This window comes from Excalfactoria chinensis, chromosome 6, assembly GCF_039878825.1.
Source record: "Excalfactoria chinensis isolate bCotChi1 chromosome 6, bCotChi1.hap2, whole genome shotgun sequence".
Lineage (NCBI taxonomy): Eukaryota > Metazoa > Chordata > Aves > Galliformes > Phasianidae > Excalfactoria > Excalfactoria chinensis.
In genome coordinates, this window is record NC_092830.1 from 28,320,059 (window position 1) to 28,343,025 (window position 22,967).

Below are 22,967 nucleotides of genomic sequence, written 5' to 3' on the forward strand. Positions count from 1 at the left end.
GGAACATGTTGGGGCTGGCAGGGAGGATGATGAAGAGCTCGTGTTCCTATGGGAGAGGAAGGCAAAGGAGCTGCTGAGCCTCTCCAGTAGATCCTAGCCTGCAGCGCAATGAAAATAACAGGGACTTCAGAACCTTGAGTTTTGGTGGAGGAAAAAAAGGCAGCAGGACTCCAGCCCACAGCACTTCAACACAGATCTGGGCCCCATGCTACAAGTGCCATAGGTATCTGTGCTCTGACCCCCTCCATCCCGCCAGGCTCAAAGCCATAGGCACAGCCTGTGGTTAGAGACGCTTGGAATCAATGGCGTTTATTCCACCGAGTGACTTTAAGTTACTTGGGAAAGGATGAGCAGTTTCTCAAGGTTTCTGAAGAAAGAAAAGAAAGGCTAAAAGTCAACTTATAGAAAATTGAAAATAAAATGGAAGGTGAGAGTTTTACATACAAAAGATGAGCTGGAGAATGTTGTGTTTTGTTTGATTTTGTTTTCCAGGAACTGCTCAATTGAACAGTCCTTTGTCATTTAAATGAAGATAAAAGGAGAACCAGCTGTACCAGCACAAAGACTGCAGATCTGCATCAAGGCTTCTTTGGGTTACAATAGCCTAAGTAGAACTGTAGACTCATAGAATCATCACAGAGTAATTGAATTGTTGAATTGAGTTGGAAGGGACACTTAAAGGTCATTTGGTCCAACTGCCCTGCACTGAACAGGTTCACCTACAGCTCCATCACCTGCTCAGAGCCCCATTCAGCCTGACCTTGGGTGTCTCTAAGGACAGAGCACCACCACCACCTCTCTGGGCGCCCTATTCCAGTGTCTCACCATCTTATTGGTTAAAAAAAGATATTTTCTTATATCTTACCATCTAAATCTCCCCTAAGTAGTTATTACTGAACTTCAGCAGCTTGTCTGTATTCTAGATCATCGCATCCAGGCTAAATTCACATCTATATTCTTCAGCCCAGGCTCTTAATGAGTTTAAAGAGATGAGGAACACGCACACAAATGAAGCGGAGGAGGTGCAGTGCAGTCCCTGCCGAAGGTGTGATCCTCACCCCACAAAAAAACACTCAGGAAATAATTACCCTCCAATCTCCTCTGATTAGTGACATTTCACCACAGATCAGTGTGTTCAGGCACTAAGGTTAATGCATCTGCTCTTTTGTTGATGTACCTTTTATTTACCTACTTAGCCTCTCCCATAAAAAAAATCTATCATTTCACATAAAGAAGGTAAGCTCTAACATTGGTCTGCAGATTCCCATAATTTGATTTTTTTTCCCCCAATTAATTTAAAGCTTTTCATCTTTTGCCTACAGAAAGGCCTTTTTTTTTTTTTTTTTTTTTTTTTTTCTGGGAAACACGAGGTAAAACTCAACAGAAAGCAAATTAACTTTTCAGTTCACATTGTCTGGCACATAAAGCTTGATTTTCACAATAAGTATTCACACTTACGCATAGGTAAATTCTTTAAAAATCAAGGCCATGAATATTAATTCAAAGATTCTCCAGAATTCACTTCTGTTAGGTCTGTCTGCAGACCTGCAATGCTCTCAGTGAGGGCACAGGATGGTGAAGCTGTTCCTGAGGGTTCATAGAATCATAGAATAACAAGGTTGGAAAGGACCTACAAGATCATCTAGTCCAACCGTCCTCCCTTTACCATACCTACAGAAAACCACTAAACCATATCTCCTAGCTGATCCAGTTTACACTGATCCAGTCACACGAACATACAGGGACTATATGACCTCTTTCAGCTGGTGAAAGTGCACTTTGGATGCAAAACACAATTTCTCAGCACAAAATCTATTCTAAGTGATTTAATGGGGTTCAGTCCCATATTACTGTAGAATTTCAACTGCTTTCTGAATCCAGAACTTTGTGAATACTTCACACCCCCAAAAAAAGAATGTTTTTAAAACTGCACCTGAGAATGCCACATACTGAGCAGGAACAATTTATGAGGAGATTTGTTACATAAAATATGTCTCTCAAATTATTTTCTTAACCTTAAATGCGGCGGGGGAGGTGAGAAAGTGGGCGGAAGAGAAATATTTGGGGAAAGAAATGGAGTATCTCTGTTGAGTTATCTAAATAGCCTGAGATTTTCTAAATAGCCTTTCCCTTCCTGCTGAAGGGCTGAATGTAAATGGTCTGCAAGAGCTCATGGCACTGTCAGCTTTCAGTAATCACCAGCTGAGGTGACATAATATAAATAGGATGTGAGCAGCAGCACTGAGTTGAGACCCAGTGCCACAAGGGATCATGAGCTTCCTTCCCATATACAGCTGTTCACTCTCCACCCAAAAAGCTCAGACTCCTCCTGTCCTGGGAAAATGTCTGCCTTGGAATGACCACTGAAAACCAACTCCTTCCATCTTCTTGTTCATCTTTTGATTTAATATATCCACATAAAGCATGGCAGACCGCAGATGGGCTCTTAGGCTACGAAAGGCACAAGGAAATGATACACACGGCATCAGACATGTATTTCTGGAGGCAGTCTGCAAGCCACTTTGATGAACACATTCTGTTTGCCCTCTCCAAGCACCAGCCTTGCATTGGTGTACTAGAGCACATCACCACAGCACATGAAGAAGCACAAAGACCCTGCCCCAGCATGAGCTCTTCACAGAAGTGGGTCGGGAGCACTGACATCCATCCACAGCAGCAGAAATAGGTCTAATTTCCCCCTCCTCCTTCCTACCCACCTAAATCTCCATTCCTTTCTCAGCCTTGAGTCCTAGAGGCAGCTTTTAGTCCTAGTGCATTACCATGGGACAACATCACTCCTCTATTTAGAGACGTGACATGAGGTTAAAGTTCTTGTAGAGCCTCTGAAAGAAAGGAATCACATTTTAGGACATATCCTAAAATATGCTGTTTCTTCTCAAAGTACTTTTCTTTTATGCTCCCCAAGGAGAGAAAGTGTGGTACTAAGTAAAAGTCCTATTGTGTTACTAGCACTGAGAATTAGAGATTAAGGGCTCCCACATTAACTGTTGTTTGACTTAAGATGGACAGCTAAAAATAAAATGCAAATAGCACAAAAATCATTCTACTGCATCAACTTTTATATGCACTGCAAATTCCAAAATAATTACTCTATCACCCAATGCTGCCATTTGAATTGGAATCAAGGCACATTTTAATTTAACACAGAAATGTCAATTAGAGCTTTGGGAGTCATTGATTTTTTGGTTTGCTGACCAGATATGAAAAAATGGACAGAAAGGCAGTGCCTTGTGTCAATCTGATTGTCTTTCTCCTCCTATGAAATGAAAACTTCAATCCAAGAGATCGAGATCCATCACAGCCAGATTTTAGGAAAATATCAGTTGTCAGAATATAGGTAGATATTACAGTTTGAAATGCTCTACTGCTGCCAGACCTGGGCACCGGAAAGGATGCAAGGCCCACAGGATACTTGCACTGTGTAGCTGCAGTGAGGCCAGAGCATCTCAAATGGCACTTCATGTATCTCGCTGGAGCTCTGCACACAACTCTTGTGCTGGCGTAACAAAATAGGCAAGTGGATGCAAGACAGCCCAAGGCCAATGCTAATCTTGGAGCCCTCCATATGTGCAGCCATACCACAGCAGAACGGGTCAGAAAGCTCCACAGCCTCTCCAGAATGAGCTGCTGACTTCTGGCCTCATTGCTTCTCCCTCTGGACAGACCTTGCCACGATTTCCAGGTCAGAGAAATAAAAAACACTTATTTGAAGACAGGAGGAAGGGGAGAAAATCCTTTTCTATTAGAAAGTATAGCATTAGGAAAATTGAAAACTATAACCTCATTGCTTTATATAGTTTATAGCCTCTTGATATTGCGGGAATGCTAGCTGCAACTGTCAGAGCTCTTCCATAATTCTCCTTAATCTCCCCTCCTGATGGGATTTGCATATCCCACTTGTCAGTCTGAGTGGAAGCTCCTCTCCATCGCTCAGACACTTTTACAGAAGCCAGATTCGCACGAGAAGCCTTTCTTCTCATTCTAAAGGATTCTCTTTCACCCACTGCTTTCTCTCAATGCATGGCTGTTCTTAATAATTTCCCATGTATCCTATTTCATATTCTGTATATGAAAAGCCTACATTTCACATAGTCAAGAAGTATACCCACAGATGGAATGCAACAAAGAAGAAACACTATGGGTATTAGATTATTTTTCCCCAATTAAAAAAAAGAAAAAAAGAAAAAAAAAAAAAAAAGGTTAAAAAATAAGGTCCTAATTCAAAGTTACAGCAACATTTTTCAGCATTTTCTCTTAGTTTTTGCTGTTGTTTTTAGAGGAAGATTCATAAAAACAATGGATATCAAGTATTTTATGATCAGCAGAGTAGCACAATTTGAAGCACGAGACTTTCAGTAATACTTTAATTTGACCTGATTATTTCCAGTTTAAATCCCAGTTTTGTTTTCTCACTTTTGTTCATCCTTTCCTAAATACAGTCTCATTAGCTTCAGCAAGAGATTAGCCTGAAACCCTCTCAGCATCTGGTGCATTATTCTATTAATACCATAATACGTTGTTGTAATATATAAGCAAGACATTTTACATTGTACTAAAGCATTTTAATGCAAGCATCCAACTTAAGACGGATCTTTTCTGGAGACCTCTTCGCCACACCTCAGGAACCAATCTAAATGCAAAGCAACTGACAACAGGGTCATTCCTCACCATGGGTCTCACCACTCTGAGCTCCACACTCACATTCATCTCCTTAAAACCCCTTTTTTATAGTAATGCAACCGTGGTGGGAGGAAGGGAGCAGTGGACTATTGCAGTGTCACCAATGGGATGATGCTGGCGGCTCTTCACCCAACTCTGGAAATATAACACTGGAGCCATAGCTCTGCCAGGAGGGAAGAACAGAGAGTATTTAGCTACAGCCACTTGCATGAATGCAGCATCTGAGCAAAGACGTCACAGAGTGAGAAGTGACATTTTGATTGATTCCTCATTCTGGTCAGAGCAGAATAACACTGGCAATTTCAGACACTTTTGCCATGCCTTTACTGTCCTTTGCTGTCTCAGTGTTAAAAGTGAATACATTTGTTATCATCCACATGGAATTCTGTTCATCAAAAGCAAACGCCTGATTCAAATTCAAGCTCCTGGGAGCCCAACTCCTAGAAATTCACAGTTCATTTTCCACAATCTGTCTTACAAGCAGATACAGAAAGAGCAGTGCTTGCTTGATTTAGCAAACCAGAGGTTGAGAGGGAATATGAGCACTGCCTGTAAAATAATTCCATGGAGGTGTAAGTGCCAAGTAGGGAAAACGACTTTAATTAAAAGGCATATTGACAAACCAATAAATAAATAGATAAATAAATAAATAGATTGCCCAATGGCAATGTTAGAACAGCAATCAGACAGAAGTTTCCAAAAAGCAGAAGAATAAAAAACAACTATCCTGAAGAGAGTGGAGCAACAGGAAGGAAGAAAACTCTGTTTTTTTAATGATGCTTTTTGATGAGTTTAAGGTAAGATGCAGCACCTGCTACAACCTTGAACCTCTCCTTAAGTTCTTAATGAATAAAATTGGTTTGATTGCTCTGAATGAAAACCCAACAACAGATTATAACAGCTATATTGTTATTCTGTCTTACCTGCAGTCAGTTTGTGTTATCAGTAGCATCAAATAAAAACTTGCAAGTAATACCTAATGAAGAGTCTCAGTTTGTCGCTTTTAGACAAAAAGTCTCCCACAAGACTTCTCTCTTCCCTTGTTGTCTAATGTAACCACACGATAACAGTGAAGATGACCTTGAAGGCTTCATACTACACTGTACCCATCAGTCATACTGATTTTCTACTGTGGATGGAATATAAAAAATTATCTAGCCACGCTGCTTTGCATCTGGTCCAGATTTCATCTCCAGCATTCTGTTGAGGATCTTCTGCTTGGAAGACCCAAGAGAAGCTCAGCTCTTCCCTCCAGCAACATAAATCACAGAAGTTTGGACCAGATATCCCAGACTACAGAAGCTGTAAGTGCTGGGTGACCACGTAAAAGTCAATCCACGGGCTGGGTACATGCTCATATTCTTTGCCAAACTGTTGAGATCTAGACCAGGCCAGGACATCAGACTCTGTCCAGTGCAAGGCAACAGTGGGTTGCCTTATAAATAGACTGAGAAACCGAGGCAGCCTTGATTTCTCAAAAACTCTGAGAAGCATCTCTATCCTAAAAGCTCACATTGGATATTTCCTTGAGAGTTGCTTCTCTCCATTAAAATCAAATATCTCTTTGCACAAATCTCTGCTGCCTGTTTTCTCCTACTCTGTAGCATAGCACTGAGGGAGCTATGGGAAATTCAAATCTACAGTGTTTGCATATACCACATCAGGAAGCATGTCTGATATTTCTGCAGGCTAGGAAACCTGCCAGCTTCCACGCTGATGATGAAATTCCCCAGAGGTGCAAACAGCCAGGAGATCTCACTTGTGTGTCTTGTAGCCAGGATTTAAGGAAGAGATTTATCTGAGAGGATCTAATACTTCAACTTTCACGGAGGCCAGTAGAAAGACTCCGCATGTATCAATGCAAAGAAACAAAGCCATGGTGCTAACGTGGGCCAGTTAACACCTTGGACCATTCCCAGACAGTCTGGGACTTGTTACAAGCCAGAGACCATTTCCAGCACCCAATTTAGCTGTAGCTGCTCATCTCTCTGTTGCAGACAGAAAGAGCTCTGGATTGTGTAGATGCCAGACCATACCAGATGGGGCTGTGTGGCCTTGCTCACCTCCACAGCAGTCAGAGAGAGCCTGAGGACCATCTGCATTTTCATACAACACTGGATACACTCCTGGTTTCATCCTCACCAGTCATCTGTGATTGTCATCTGACAATCCAGCTTCCCTACACCTGTGCTCTCCTCTGTAGAGCACATACTGACACTGCTGGTGGGGAAGCCACAAAAAACAGGAGGAAGCAGGATGCATGTAAAGCATGTCCCTGTAGATGTGACCTGGGTTCTTGCCACAGGTCTGTGTGGGTATGGCTGTGTGGATATGTACTTTCCCCACAAGGCTGCACAGCTGGTCCTGTTGCTGCTGTCAAGCGTAATATGGATTCTGTGCTGCAGGGTAAGCTGTCTGAGGAGTACCCAGAGTCATTGATGGGCCCCACAGGATGCCCACTGTAAGACTGTTTATGTAGGTGGACTTAGATCTGGATGACTGATACCACTACTTATTACTCTTGTTGAGCCTGTGGCTAAGCACACAGCGAGCCCAGCCTCGGAACAGAATGATACACACCCACAATGTAAAATCACTGCCTAGGCACAGAGAATCTGCAAACACTGTTCCTTACAGCTACCAGGAGTTCTCCCAGAGGTCCCTTCCCCTCCATCAGAAGCATAGCAATTCTATCCAGACCGCTACCAGAATAAGGACACAGGGAAACAGAGAGAGGGTGGCAGAATCAGGTACATTACAATTAAAACTAACCTTAATGGTGACAGTGCTTTTATTTTACAGCTTTCCCATCTAAAGGGAGCTCAGATTTTTAGGGTTTTGTTTTGGCTTTTTCCTTTACTCACACAGATGCTACAAACTATGATCATCTCCATAGTGTCCCTCTGCCTGGGCAAAAGGCACAAGCTGTTTAATGGCAGCACTCGCAGAGCACATCGGAATGAAAATGAGAGGAGGTGTGTTGCATCCACCAAGCACGGTGGGGAAATGCAGGGAGAAATCTGGCAGCCACTGCTGCTGGAGTGCCGCCAGGGCACCAGGGTCACACAGCACAGTGCACACAGCACCATGGGATCCCCTGCCACTCTGTGCAGGTGAGATTACACACACTGCAAACTCTGGGAAGCACTTCACCCTAACCCCCTCCCACTCCCAGTTCCATCACAGCTGAGTGCCCAAAAGCTGCACACAGAGCCATTGGGTCAGTGCCACATTGAGCTCCTACTGAACCAACACCACTGCTTCAGCTGAACTGGGACAAGCTTGTTGCTATATTCAGCCCATCTCCATTTAGTATTGTGAGGGGATGCTACCACAGCACTGTCAGAGCACACAGCAGCAAGGTGGGAGTGTGGGAGTGTAATCTCCACAACACAACACAACTCAGGGCAGTTTGAGCAGGACAGCAGCAAAATTTTCCCCCACAGCTCCCTGCAGATAGTTTTACACAGAGACACTTAGCAGGTAAATCAGACCATAGCATTAACAGTCCATACTACCACAGTGGGCAAGAACTATACACACATATGTCTAAGAACACGTACAATCAAAACTGCTACTTCTAATAATAACGTATTGATATATAGAGAGATGAAACATCCTTGTGTGAAAAGAAGAGGAAAACTGATGCTTGCTGGGTGATTTTTTTATATCAGAAGCTTTCTCTTAGCAAATAGCTCTCTTTAAACCAGTGTCAGAGTCAATTCAATCAGTATGAAAAGACTGGAGTTCCTCCCCAGCAACTTCTATTACCATGACTATGTGAGAGAGGCTAGCTGAGTTGGGAAGAAAGGGAATGGTCCTCCAAAATGAAGATGACAGATATTCCCCTGTCAGTTAACTAATAAAAAAAAAATGAAAAAACAAACAACAACAAAAAGCCCATAAAAACAAAATGAGCCCATAAAACCTTGTCTCAACTAACTAGATCGGAACCCCAGAGCATGCTGCTTACAACATCCACATTAATTCTAAACAGAGTGACTAGGATATATTTTAATACAATCCATTCCAGAAGGAATTCAGAATGATCTGACCATAATTTCAAAACATCACCAGGTTCCTTGTGCTAAAAGCTGAGAAGGAGGCCAAGGACTTGCACCAAGCAGCCGAAAAGCTGGCTGAGAGCAGAGGAACCCAAGTCGCTCTTTCCCCCATGCAGTTACATGCAAAACACCACATCACACTGGTATCCCTTTCTCTCCTAATTAGCACTCTGCTCGCTGGGACACTTAGACTCCCATTCCTGTTCGCCCCAGAGCAGAGCCACCAGCAGGCTCTTGGCTTGGGGTTACCTTTGCAGCACAGGCTGGAGGGGCACGAGTTAACTTGGTAACTTTGATGCCACAACTATTACTCCAGACTGGAAACCTGTCACCTATCTCCCTGGCTGATTTCATTCTTCTTGGCTCCCGTCAGAGCCATTGTGTTGCTATTCATGAGAAAAGTTCAGGTTATGGAGAAGAGACCAGAGCTGTCTAATTTTAACACCTTCTTGACAAGAGGCAAGAAAGCACCTTTGTCCCCTTCACCGAGGCACCTCAGAGTCAGCATCCCACTTAAACCCTGGGCTGACGTGGGTCCCAGGCATGGAGGAGCAGCAGCAGCAATATCCCTGGAGCTTTCCCAGGCCTTGCTCACAGCTCAGCATCCCCTGCTGCCGGTGGGGTTACCCTGGGGCAGGCAGAGTGTGGGAGACGGGACCCCCCGGACTGTCTCCTCCCCTTCCCGCAGCGGGTGGCAGTGGTTCCCCCTCTCTGCCTGCACGGTGATGGAGAAGGGGTTGGAATGGTCCGTGCTCAGCGGGCGGGCGGCGGAAAGTTTTGCTGTTGTTTTTTTGCTCCAGAAGAATGGTCTTTTAGAAGCACTTCTGCCCCACTGCACACTGCTAAGCGAAACCAATCCGCGGCTCCCGGGAAAGAAATCCCCACTCGAAGAAGAAAAAAAAAACACAAAAAACCCTCATCCCTCTCCCACCCCGCCCCCAAAGAAAAGAAAAGAAAAGAAAAAAAATCTTAAAAAAAAAAAAAGAAAAGAAAAAAGAAAAATAAAAAGGAGAGAAGAAGAAAGAAACAAAAACGGAGGGAGGGAAAAAAGAAAATAAGGACAAATGCAAACCCGCCGCCCCCACCCCGCCGAGCCCCCACCCCACGGCGGCGGTACTCACGCTGCTGTTTTGCCCCGACCAGTGCACCATGGCTTGGTTGTGCGCCGAGTCGCCGGTGAGGGCGAAGGTGGTGCTGCCCAGCCGCAGCTCCTCCAGCCCGAAGCGGGCGGCGCCGGAGCCCCCCGGCTCCCGCCCCGCGGCGCCGCCCGGCCCCGCCGTGCCCCGCGGGCTGAGGCCCCGCCGCCGCCGGACCGAGTTCCGCTGGCCTCGCTGAGGGTACTCCCCGGTAGGAGCCGCCGCTGCTCCGGGCCGGTCGTTCCCGGACGCTTTCTCAGGCTCTCTCGCCCAGCTCCGGGTCTCCCAGCCGCTGAATTTGGTTCCCGACAGAGCAGGATCGAAGGGTGCTTGCAGCTCGGCATCCTCCGTATCCATCCCGGCCCCTTGCCCTCTCTCACCTCCCAGCTCCCCCGGGATCCTCCACCGTTCCTTTTCTCCTCTGTCGGTCTTCAAATGCATCGGTAATCCCTGCTGCGGATGCTGCTGCTGCGGCTTCACCTGGGAATGGCAGGATCTGCAAGTTATTTCTGCGCCGGTAAAGCCAAAAGTGAAGAGGAAAAGCCATGTCCAGTACAGGAGAGCAACGTGCCAGGCTGGGTACCAGCCAGCAACTTTTTCCATCGCTGCTGACTGCTGATGAGTGCGAGGGAGAAAGAGCAGGAAGGAGCGAGCGAGGTGCTGCCGATCTACCCACCGCGCGGAAAGCACTGCGAGAACTCCATAAAGTTTCAGCCCGCTCTATTTGATGCAGCTGAGGAGAGGGAGACTGCTTTCTCTCTCCCCCCCTTTTTTTTTCTTCCTTATATTCTTTTCCTTCTTTTGCACTTTTTTCCTCTTTTTTTTCTTTCTTCTTTTCCTCCCCCCCCCCCCCCCTTTTTTTTTCCTTTTTTTTTTTTTTTTTTTCCCCCCCTCCCCCCCTCCAAAAAAAAACTGGCGTTGCTGATCGGGCTTTTGATGGAAGGGAAAGCCACAACCACACGGGGGAGGAGCTGAACTGAAGTCAGAGAGAGAGGAGCAAATCCCGGCTGTGCCTTCTCCCGGCTGCTCTCTGGAAGCCGCCGCTCGCTCTCTCCCCGCTCCCCTCCCGCACCGCTCCTCCCGCAGCCCCGCCAGGACCCCCGCGTGTGCCGGGAGCGATTGGTTCTCGCCGCCCCCCTCTCTCGCACTCACTCCGAGAGGAGTTCTTATTCCAACTTCTGCACTCACACAAGGCTGATCGCTTCCTCTCCCGCGCTTCCCAGCTGCTCGAACCTCTATAACATTCTAACGTATTAAACAACACCGATCAGGAGCTGAAAGCAAATGTGAAAAGCGAAGGAGCAGTTCATACATATGTGTTTACAGTCCTTCTAGGGGAAACATTTTAATCTGCATAACGGAGCGGTCCCAAATGTCTGAGCAGGCTCTGAGATGGTCTCATTTCCCTTTCTTGGTGACTGATGTAAATACACTGGAGGTGCTGGGCATAGCTCTGTGCTTGATTTCACAACACAGGTGTGGGTGGAAGTTATATTTCAACCCCTCCATTCCCTCTGCTTCACTGTGCCATCACTTAAAGCAGCTGCCGATGTTCGGATAAATCACCACACATGGCCAAGATGTGCTCACATAAGTGAGCTGGTGGGAACAAGGATGTGCTTTGGGTAATAAAATGACAGCAAGAGGAAAAGAGAGGACTTCCCCTCATGTGGTTTAGAGTAGAGAAAACCTTTCTGCTCTAGCTGCCCGTGAAGGATCAGGAGCTCCTCCCTCAAGAGCTGTGCTCTCCTTATCACTAGATCTCTTCTCTAGAGTGCTGTCACACATGGTGGCCATAGCAGATCACCAAACCCTGAAGTGCCAGCCTGTGGCAGGGCCATGGGACAGGGCCTGAGCTTTTATGGACACATGCAAGTGATGACGCTTCTAAGGACTGGAGAGAATTAAAGGTTCTTCCACCAGAATTCTATTCAGTCCCCAATCTGCCTGCTCTCACTCATTCCCATTTGATTTCCAGAAGAGTTTACTTCTTAATTAACGTTTTTAATGCTTCCTTCCTGACATGGAAGACTTTATTGTATTTTTTTTGGCAGGGCATTTCAGGAGGAGATTTACAGATTTGTTCCACATTCTTCTAGAGATTTCACTCAGATGTTCACTGGTGACGCGTCTTGGGATATGAGCACAAGATCACAAAGGGAGACTTAGAGTAATTGAGGCGGAGCAAAACTTCATGCTGCTTAAAATAATGATGGATTGTCTGCACTGTAACCACCAGACCTCGGACGCATATACTGTAAACCAATTAGCAGCATACCTCTTTCCATATCTCCCAGTTAAACGTGCTGTTACTGCCTGTCCATAATAATAATTAACACTTTGTACTTAACAGCTCCTTTTCTTCACTAATCCTAAAGCACCTCACAAAGGCCAGTGAGTTTTACTCTTGTTGTATAAGTGGGGGAAGCTGAGTCACGGTGTGGTTATCCATCCTACCATGGTCTTCCACACGTTGCTTTGGCCAGATGGATCGATGCCAATGGACACACTGAAGAGTGACACCTTCTTGGGAAAAGTCTCTTGAAGAGGCTTTAATTCAAAAGGATGAAATTCAAAGCGACATGTGGGTGAGAGAGAAAAAGAAAGTAGAAGGACTAAAGGTTTAAGTGATCAGAGGAACTTTCTGTTGGAATTATCTTTCCTTGTGATAGAGGTTTGTGTGCCAAGGAGTGGGCAAGGCTGATGAAGGAAGCCATCTAGCTGTCTCATTTAGGCCAACAGCTATCTCTGGATTATGATAAGGGACTGGCAAGAGTTAGGAATTAACATGGTAGAAAGCACCGCATGCACTGAGTATACTGCACCTCCTCAGCTATTCAGCAGTGAACATAGGAGTCAGTCATGGAGAGAAAACACCGAATCCGCCCTAAGGACCCTTCCTGTGCTGCGAATGGATATAAGAGATACACTGTATGACCCTTTTCCTGATCCCTTTTTCCAGGAATCATCAGTTTAGGAAATTCCAGCAGTAGCAATTACACCCGATCCCTTAAGTTTAATAGCTACAGATGGACCTGTCTTCTCTAAATTTGTCTAATCCTTATTTATGCCCTGAGTCTCCAAGGCATGCTGTGGTCACCAGTTTTACAATCTGATTGTGTGCACTCTGGAATACTCATGGTACACACTTATCTAAGAGAGACACTTTGAATCACCATAATCTAATCTTGTTGCCAGCCATCTTTCTGTCTCAGCTGATGTGATGATTGAGTCATCAGAGAAATGAACCCAGAGTCTTTGGCACACAAGAACATTCCCATCATTTGATGTAAGGGATGATTTTCTGAGCTGAGAGATAAAGTAAGCCCCACGTTGCCATTAGAGGGGGCTGAATTCAAATACACAGTCAAAGGGAAGCACTGGTGTGTAGTGAGATAACTCCATGGCTATGCCTACGAGAAAGGAAAGGATGCACAGACATGAAAAGCTTCAGGAAGATTCTCACTTTTGGAGTCAGAAAGCACAGACAGGAGCCTAATGGAGAGAGTAGACATCGGTTCTGGGGAGCTGCTGCAGTGGAGCAAACATCTTTTTTGGGACTTTTATAGCCTTGAGTAGAGATGCAAGAACAGAAGGAGACGCAACTGAGAACACAAATCTTCACTTGGGACTGGGCAGACTCAGAGACAGGTGGAAATATAAGCTTTGTCAAGGTCATAAATCCTTACAATAATGACTGCAGTAATCTGTCATCTGCAGGCATCCTTTCCCATGCTCACAGTCAGAGCCTGCTTGTGGAAATGTAGCCCCAAGACACTTTATGGTTCCACAGGATTCCTGTCTTCTGAAAAATGCTCAGTGACAGACCTCTGCATGCCAGAAGCACCTCAGTGACTGCAAACATTGCCTCAACTCCCATTAAGCAGTAAGGGAGAAAGAAATGAAAGAAAATAGTGTGAACTCAACAAGCTGATCAGTACAGGGCATAGCATAAACTTGTCTATCCGCTCTCAAGTGTCTTTTAGGTTAAGCAGTAAAATCTGACTGTGGTAAATATTTGCACAATTGGGATTTTGTGAATCCACACTCATTTTAAATCATCACTTTTCCCTGTAAAGATCGTGTAATGAAGAGAGCCTAAAAGGAACACTGCTCCATTGATTCCTATCAAGCCATGGTGCGTGATGAACAGCCATTTGACATTACACATAATTTATCCAAAAGAAACCTGCATTTGAAAAAAAAATAATAATTACAAATTATGTGCCTAAACATGTTGTTTTGTAGCAACATTTATATCACTGGAACATGGGTATTATCAGAACTCAGGCCTGGGACTTCACAGAGGGCAACACATTTGGCACAGAAAAACTATTGGAAAAAATAATAATCTGTAACTGAAATAACATAAAATCTAAATCTTCTTGCAACTGAATTTCATTTACTGCACTCCAATTATATTCGGAAAGGTGACTGCACTATTTATTTTTAACACTAATATTTCCTGCAAATTAATTAACGTGAAAGCTCTCCTTTGTTATTCCAGACAATGAAGCCCCAAACCAGTGCCATCCTAAAATTAGGCTGCTGCAGCTTTTAACAGGGGCTCCCATTCATCTGCTAATGTGATGCAATTTAGCTTTAGTTGCCATAAATATTAACAGCAAGGGCTTTTTGTTCTTTTACTCCCTCTTGCTGCAGCCTGTTGCAAAGACTGAGGTTTAAAGTAATCTCAAAAAGTGCAAGACTTTGCTTCTGTATAATTTAAAGACAGATTTTGCTTTGCTAAATCTTCAGGTGGAAATTTCAGGTGGTAAATTATCTGGAAAGAAGAGCTGAGTGGCAAGCAGAACTGGTCAGTGTCCCTGCCTCTCTGTCCAGGAAGGTACACAGCACCCATATCCAGTGCTAGGTTCCCTTAAGGCACTGGTTTTACTCAAATATCTATTGATGTTTATTACACAGTAGCTCTCTCTGGGGATAATATGAGTTTGGATCTCTTGAAAGTCTCTTATGTAGGCTTTGCTGATTCATTTCCCCTGCAGGATCCAAAAGGATCATTCTCTCCCACACAGTCAGCAAAACCCATGCTGCAGACTCACTTTTTGCTCTTTGGGTCCAGACCTCCTTCCTGAACTTCCATCCACAGAGACTTCCTGAGCCAGTTTTGCACAATGACTTGAGTGACAGACCAAGGGTGGATATGTCATTGAAGGAAGAGATCGTGTGACTTGCTCTAAAACAAGCTTCTACAACCCATCAGGTACTGAAGCAATACTCATGTGCCCGCTCAACTACTATATTCACACTGAAGCTGAATTCAGGCCTCTTATAAACCACCCTGCTTATATGTACTGAAATTTAATCCCACCTGTGACATTTCCTCTAGTTGCGTGTGCTCCCCTGCACTGGCCTTGCATTTCAGTCATTCAGCAATCATCTCTCCTTGTGATCTGGAGACATCAACCCATTCCCATGTTGTGCTTGTAAATGCCGTTCCCACGTCAGGTATTACAATGAGATTTATGAGCCAAAAACCACACCACTGATGACAGGCCACAGAAGACAGCTGATAAGGAAATCTTCTGCTCAAAATTCCCAGCTGCCTTGCTCTCCTGATAAGCTTATGCAGCCTAAGAAACCTCAAATGTTCCCAGTAGGGTTTCATAATTCAGTCAAGTGTAATGTAGAGTTGCAAGGGCCACATTTATACAAGGACTGCACATACTCAGCTAGTGCTCTAAGCTTACACCTAAAGAAAATCTGAACTGGAGCTCAAAGCTGGAATGAGTTTTATTATAACAACTTTTAAGCAAGTAAACATTGGTGGAATGAGAGAGCCTAAGGTGTATCGTGTGGTCAAGTCATTCACCACCAACAACATGAATGATAACCACAGGGATGACCTAGCAATTGTCACATATCATCCTGACTGTTTTAAAGCAACCCAATAATACCCAGAAGGTTTTCACCATCAATAACTGAAATGTATGCTGCGGACATTTCCAACCGCATAAAAGGCCAGAAACTAACCAGTAAAAATGAAAATGGCTTTAGCAAAAAGAAATACTGCTTGACCAATGTGATTGCCTTGTGTTATTAAATACCTGACTATTGTAACACTGTCTCTCATAGCTGTATCATATCAAGTTGAGGAAGTATGGGAGATTGATAGAGATTTGAAAATTGGCTGGATCTCTAGTCTCAAAAACTGAAATCAATTGACTGGAAAGGGGAGGTTGGAACTAGTTGATCTTTGAAGTCCCTTCCTACACAAGCCATTCTATGATCTATGAAATTACCTTAATAGAGCACTAGAGGCCAAGTCACCAACACTATTTGTTCTCTCTTTGCAAATAAGGCAAACTGCTCTTCTGCCTTCAGAAGAACATCATCAGGAGATCGAAAGAAATCATGATACTCCTGTGCTTAGCACTGAGGAGGCTGAACGTGGAGGACTGTTTCTGGTTGTGAGCCCCCAGTTCCAAATGGACATGGAGAAAATGAGGAGGGCTACCAAGCAGAGGTGAGCATGAAGGTGGTGAGCATCCAACCTACAATAAGTGGTTGAAAGCTGGACGTGTACATCCCAGAGGAGGCTAAAGGTCAACTGAATATCAGACTACAGCTACCTGAGAGAAGTTACAGGGCTTTACTGAGCTTTGTTCTACCAGACATTTCTCTGTTCAACATCTGGCATTTAGCATGGTTCCCTCTCTTCTTTCTCCTGGCTGAAGATGCATGCTTTTCTTCTCTGGATAAGAAGAGGCTCTTTGCAGCTGTTCAAAATCAGCTACAAGTTTCTTAGTTCTGTGCATATTCCCCCATACTTTATGAGTTCCCAGTTCCTGAAGTGAATAATGGCTGTAGGATGACTCTGGTTGTCTTGCCACCTTGCAAATCTGCAATCTGAAGTGTAATGATCAAGTGCGAATACTAATTTCCTATGAACAATAAATATCACTCAAAGCATCTTCCATAGACTCAGGATGCTTCAGTAACATACATCTTCTTAAAAGCTTAACAGGCATAAAAATCATTTGTATTTTCTCCCTTTTTCAGAGATCACTGAATTTTATTCATCGCTAGGGAAGTTCACCTGACATTCTATCAGCTCTGGGTATATCTGTATCGACAAGACAATAAAAATTCTTGTCTATCACTCTACGGCTGTCACCTTTGGCTTCCTCACTTGGTTGTGAAGGAATTTAATGGAGGTAAGAGAATAATGATGAAGAGAAAAAGATTACAAACTTAATGGCCTGTGAATGCTGTTTATAGTTTATCATCATTACAGATGGTATTTTCTTGCTCATGCTCCCTGCTTGATTTCTCATGAACTGTTGACAAAGTAGGAGTTCCAGGTACAGCTACAGAAAAAAATTCAACTGAAAGAAGGAAAAAGCAACAGAAAGAAATAATATTCCTTTAACCTACCCTTCTATTGCAAGGAAAAAAATGAAAAAACTAAAGTGCACACACAGGACAATAACCCACAGCCAACCAAAAAGAAAAACACCTCACAAAAACCAAGAAGCCTTGAGGCTGATTGAAGATACGAGTTTGCTCACTGACAGTATTTAATTTTAGGATGGAAAAAATGGGCAAGCAAAAAATTTCTTTTAGACAATTCTGCCCTACTTCCTTGAGGCATCATTTCTAAACTCATGGTCAAGAATCCTTCCCTGGAGACAACTGCATCACTCTCAGATCAACCAGAAAAGCTTTTCATATACACACTTATGTGATAGAAAATCAGGTGAGGTAGGTCTGGCCATCTGTTTTTACTAACTCAGGTCATTTTGCCTCAGATGGGATGAACAATACATACAGTGTGATACTTTTCAGCAGACATTCACATCTGAGAATCACAATGAGCAGAAAGTTCAACTCCCCATTCGAGCACCTGTTATGAAGGATCTACCTGGTTGGAAATAAGGGCAGAAGAGGACAGGAATTCCTTTTCTGACCTTTTCTCCCTCCAGTCTGATTGTTTTTTATACAGCTTCTCAGATCAGTGGCACCCATCTACTATTTTGTAGTTTAATGAGACAGAGAATGGTATTCCCTTTAGCGAGAGCAGAATAAATGTTCATAAGAAAGCAGGTGAAGACCACATTGGGGGGGACTCTGCTCTTCTTACCAAAATATCAGAAGAAAGGATTTGGAGTGTGTAATGAAAAAATCGGGATAAAATGCAAAGGAAATCTGTATTTCTGTGTTGCCAATCTTTCCATTGCAAGTTTGAAGTAAACTTTGAGTTCCTGAATTGGGCATGGTGGTGATTAGTTGATGGTTGCACAGGATGATCGTAAGTAGTCTTTTCCAAACTTGGTGATTCAGTGATTCTAAGTCATGGGTTGATATAAAATTATCAAGTCTTTTACTTTGTTTTCTTAAACAATAATAATTACATAATAATTATAATAATAATTAGCCCTCTTATCTGTGGAGAACACTATGAAAACAAGGCTCCTTCTGGCTCAAAATCTAATTTGTAGAATTGCTTTGGCTGAAAATATAAAGCCAAAGCAGTCAAATTTAAATGCTTTGTTTGAATAGTTTAAAAATGAAATGTCTCCTATTCTTTGGCTAAAAGCAATGGTATTCTGGAGCTAACTTTGCCTGTATAAAAGATTTTACATATATAGTTATTTAAAATATAGATACTTATGCGTACATACAGCATGCAGAAAAGTAAAACTAGCTACTTTATTGCATGATAAACAAAACAATACTTTTTAAAAGAGGTTTCTTTCTCTAACTTGATATTGAGTTCATTTCTTGCCCAGAGCTCCTAGCAATTTATCTGGGACATCTGTGGGTGTAGCACCTGGAAGGTCATATCATACAAACAAATCTGACCACTCAATACATATATACTCTCACAAACATCAATAAATTGCTCAAGCAACAGAAGAAAGTCTTAAGCTAAGCTTCTGCTGATTTCATCACAAGAATTCCCTGAGATTCTGTACATTTATATAAGTGTTTGCATGTGTACAGCAATAGAGTTTTCCTTATGTCAAAACCATTCCTGCCAAAGTCTGGAGCATTCACTAGTCCAAATCTGAACCGCTCTGATTTTCTCCTCCATTTGAACCAATCTATTTTCAAAAGATAGTGTGCTTCATTTCACTTTTCAGTCTAAAGTCATTTTTAACACTTTTAACAAGACCCCTCAATAACCTTTAAAAAATGATTTCAGTTTCCAAGTCTGGCCACGGCTCTGTGTATATTTCAATTCATTTATGTCTGATTGCAGTCAGTGGGAGTCTTTTCATTGATTTCAATGGAATTTGGATCAGGTTCATTTGCAGCATAACTTACATATGTTTGCTGCCATGCAATAAGCCAACTGCCACAGCAGTGATATCCAGGGGAACTGAGCAAGTGTCTCTTCTACGTACAGGAAATAAATCCAGGATTTCAGGCTGTGCCTGGGAGAAAATTAAGCAAGTGCTGGTTTATTCAAGGTGGCCACAGAGCACATCCTGAGTGTCTGTCCTTTGTGCTAAGAAAGAGCTTCTTTTCTGATTCAGTCCCTTCAGCAGTCAGCTCATGTTAATATCTGATACGGTCCCTGGGTCTCCCGCATCATTCCCTCATTGTGGCTTCAGATCCTCCTTGACTCACTCTAGGCATTTTGCTGCTTTACACATCTGCTGCATGACTCTTTGAGGTGCAAACACACCATCTTTAACACAGTTACACTCTTTCTGCAGTTTCCAGATAGACCAAAAGCAAATAAATAAGGGATGGGGCCTGCACTGCTCTCCAGTTTTGTTTTCCCTCACATAGGTGCATCTCTGAACAACCTCATTTTGTCTTCATTGCCATTGTTTTTGCCAGACTATATAATTATGTTGATTGATTGGTGGGTGGCCGAGAAAGTTTTAATTAGATCTACAGGGATTTGAGCAGGAGTATGTATTTTAAAAAGAGGCAAAACAATGTTGTTAGAATTATTGTTTGTTTACATCATGAGGCATCTTCTGTGAAATATGATGTCGGCTCTTTGCAATTCCAGTTCTGTCCTCTCCTCTCCTGCCTTGCTTTTCACTTGCCTGATGGGGAATGGTGAACTGGCGCTAATATCCATGTACCAAAGCAATGCTGCCAAGCTGTTGCTGCTGCAGCATCCAGCAGCTCAGCCCCTGCCAAAAAGAGCCATTGATCCACCCGCTTGTGCCAGTTCAAATTAATGGAGAAGGAATATGCACTTTTGTGGAAGGGGTGAGTGATTTGGAACAGGCAACTGGCACAGGCAACAGTGAGCAACATTGAAGGCAGGGAGAGAACTGCATTGGGGAGGTCTTTCTGGCTGGCTCTCATTATTAATTTTTGACTGGAAATGGGTTGTTTTTATTTATTCAGTTGTCTAAAAATATCCCAGTAATGAATTAACCTGAATAGGGGGAAGAGGACAGAAAAACGCATATTGATTTTCTAAAAGCAGGCTGGAATGCTGTTATTTTCCAATTAACATTCAGCATTAGAGAACAATCCAGCTGGAAAGAACCAGCTAAGCAATACAAAGCTTTCTGCTCTCTGCATTTTTTCTAGTGATTTTTTTTCTCACTTAACTTCTTGAAAATAATAAATAAATCTTAATAACCAATTATACTATTTCCTTTACAGGTGGGATCTGTGGTGGGGATCCAACCCTCTGCGCTGAAGCAGAAGGTATGTTCATCTAATAAAACCTACCCCTGCTCCACTGCAGGAGGGAAGTATGAGAGGAAAACCACCTGGATGTGGTATTGCCTTCTCCTAAGCAAAGACTGTAAAAGCAGAGTTGGGATTCCAGTGGCTTTGGTGATAAACTTTAGTCTGACTTTATCTGAGTCACCCTTTTCACCTCTCTCTTTTTTTCTTTTTTCAATTCTGTTTGTCATAATGCTCATGTCTCTTCCTTACTGTGGCGTAGTGTGATGAAGGTTCACCATTTCACCAGATTCAATAGCAAAATAGTGAAAACACCACCAGATCTGGCCAACTTCAAGTCCCCCTTAATGACCGCTTACATCCAAATGACGAGTCCTTAAACAACTGCCAGCTCTGTTCTATGTCCCTAAGGATGGCTTCTTAGGGGATCTCATCCAATAATTCCTTAAACCTGAAGTTCAGGGTCCTGACTCTGCTCTTTGCCAGGCACGTGCTCCTCAAGATCACAAACTTGACCAGGGCATGGTCCTCCCCTTGCCCTGCCTATCTCTAATAGGAAGCTTGCAGCTGTCACCATAATATTTCAGTTGTGTGATTCGTCTCACCATGTTTCTGTGATAGCAGCAAAATTAGATAGTTCTTTCTGAATTTTCAAATCTTCTAAGTTCCTGGTCTTGCTATTCAAGGAGTGCCCTGTGATATTTCATGGTGGGTCACTCTATAGTGAAGGGATAATATCTAATCACAGCTTTCATAATGAACCACTGAGATGTTGAATCATATAAGAAAGGCTTTAAGACTCAAGGAGTTAAATGGTTTTGCTGCCCCTGAAAGTCCTGCTGAGTACCTCCATTTCCTTAAAACTGTGTCTTGAAACACTGCACTGCCACAGCTATAGTAGGACTAAAGTCTCCCCAGTCTGAGCCCCCCAATGTACATGGTTTGCCCTGCACAAGTAAAGTGGGGCAGATCTCCAGGAGGGTTTGAGGCTGGGAAAATCATCCTGAAGCTCAAGTGAGTTAAGAAATAACAACTTGGCAAAGTTGTTGGGAAGTTTATGGAATGATACAAACACTCTTTATTATTGTGCAGAGATGGAAATGTTACCAGATATTTCTCAACTATTTTGCATAAATTTCAATATATATGTTCTTATTTAGCAAATATTTATTTAGCTTTCACTGCAGTTTTCCTTTAAGGGTCTAGCAAGGGCCCAAAGAGAGTGACAGAATCCTGCTTCTGCTGAGGAATGATAGGCCCCACAGCCACACTATATGTTTAGAGTCTGGAGACAAATTTTACTGCCTGGATTAATTTATAATGTCTAAAGATGCTTTGATAATTATGTGCACAGGAATAGAAAACAAATTCTCCAGATTAAAGAGCATAAAGAAAGCTTGTTTGGATTAGCACGATCAACTGAAAGCATCAATTTGATTCTTGTTATACATGTATATATAATTTAGTGAACTGCTAAGTAAACATACTCAACTGTTCCTCTGCTGAAGGCTCTAGCTGTAAATTTTTCATTGCCATAAAAATGTACAGCTATTAGAAGGATCTTTTAGTATTCAGCAGAATCAGGTTTTAAGCAATAAGATATATATATATATTGTATTTCCTGAAGGACCTTTCTTAACCATGCTGTTTCACTTGGGTGAAAATTGTTCTGCCACATTCTGGGTGCTGACAGAACTGTCCCTGTAGGAGCAGGTGGGTGGTTTTTGACCCACTAACACTTCAAGTCACCCCTACCTTCAAGGAGTTTATGAATGGCCAGTATCAGAGTATGGAGATAGCTACATCATATCTTGATCTGTTTCTCCCTATCCTGATATTAGCTTATAGGTAATCTTCACCCTCAAGAAAAATGGGTCTGTTACCTGAGTAATGTCAGGGAATGAAGGCTAGATGAGGAAAAGTGGAACAAGACCAAAGAAAGATGCCAAAGATTCAAACCAAACAGAGGTATAGCACATTATGTGAGTTTGGCAACAGAACCCAAGATGGGAAAGGGCCAGTTCTCATGGTAATTTCTTTGGTAGTGTAAATCCACTGCACCTTCCACAGAATTCAGAGTATCATGTAAAATAGAGAACAAATTCTCTATCTGAAGCTAGAGAAAGGCCGAGCGTTGTCATGGCGAGAAGATACCAAGGGACCATTACACAAAGACAGGGAGTGACCTAATGATGCCACTGTTATAACTATTCTTTACACAGCAAGGTTAGATGTGTTATTTGCCTGTTTTTAGTAGATATGTCCAAAAGACATGATTCTGTAGAGGATTTCAGAATGACTTCACCCTGAATTTGGGGGCGGGGGGGGGGGGGGGGGGGTGAGGGGGAAAGATGATGATGAAGAAAAGAAAGCAGCCGCATGGCATCTTGCACTGTTCTTGCGCTGCTGGAATGCTTTTCAGGGGAAAATATATCTA

The 22,967-nt window shown here is 43.1% G+C and overlaps 1 protein-coding gene across 3 annotated transcripts in view; it reads right to left on the bottom strand.

Moving 5' to 3' along the window:
* Positions 1-10,653, bottom strand: part of LOC140253836 (VPS10 domain-containing receptor SorCS1-like) — a 271,593-nt gene extending 260,940 nt beyond the window's left edge. For all 3 annotated transcript variants that reach the window (XM_072339820.1, XM_072339819.1, XM_072339821.1), the window contains exon 1: positions 9,887-10,653. In XM_072339820.1, coding sequence (XP_072195921.1) covers positions 9,887-10,504 — 618 coding nt within the window. In that variant the 5' untranslated portion in view covers positions 10,505-10,653. The remainder of the gene's footprint in view (positions 1-9,886) is intronic.
* Positions 10,654-22,967: the final 12,314 nt, after the last annotated feature.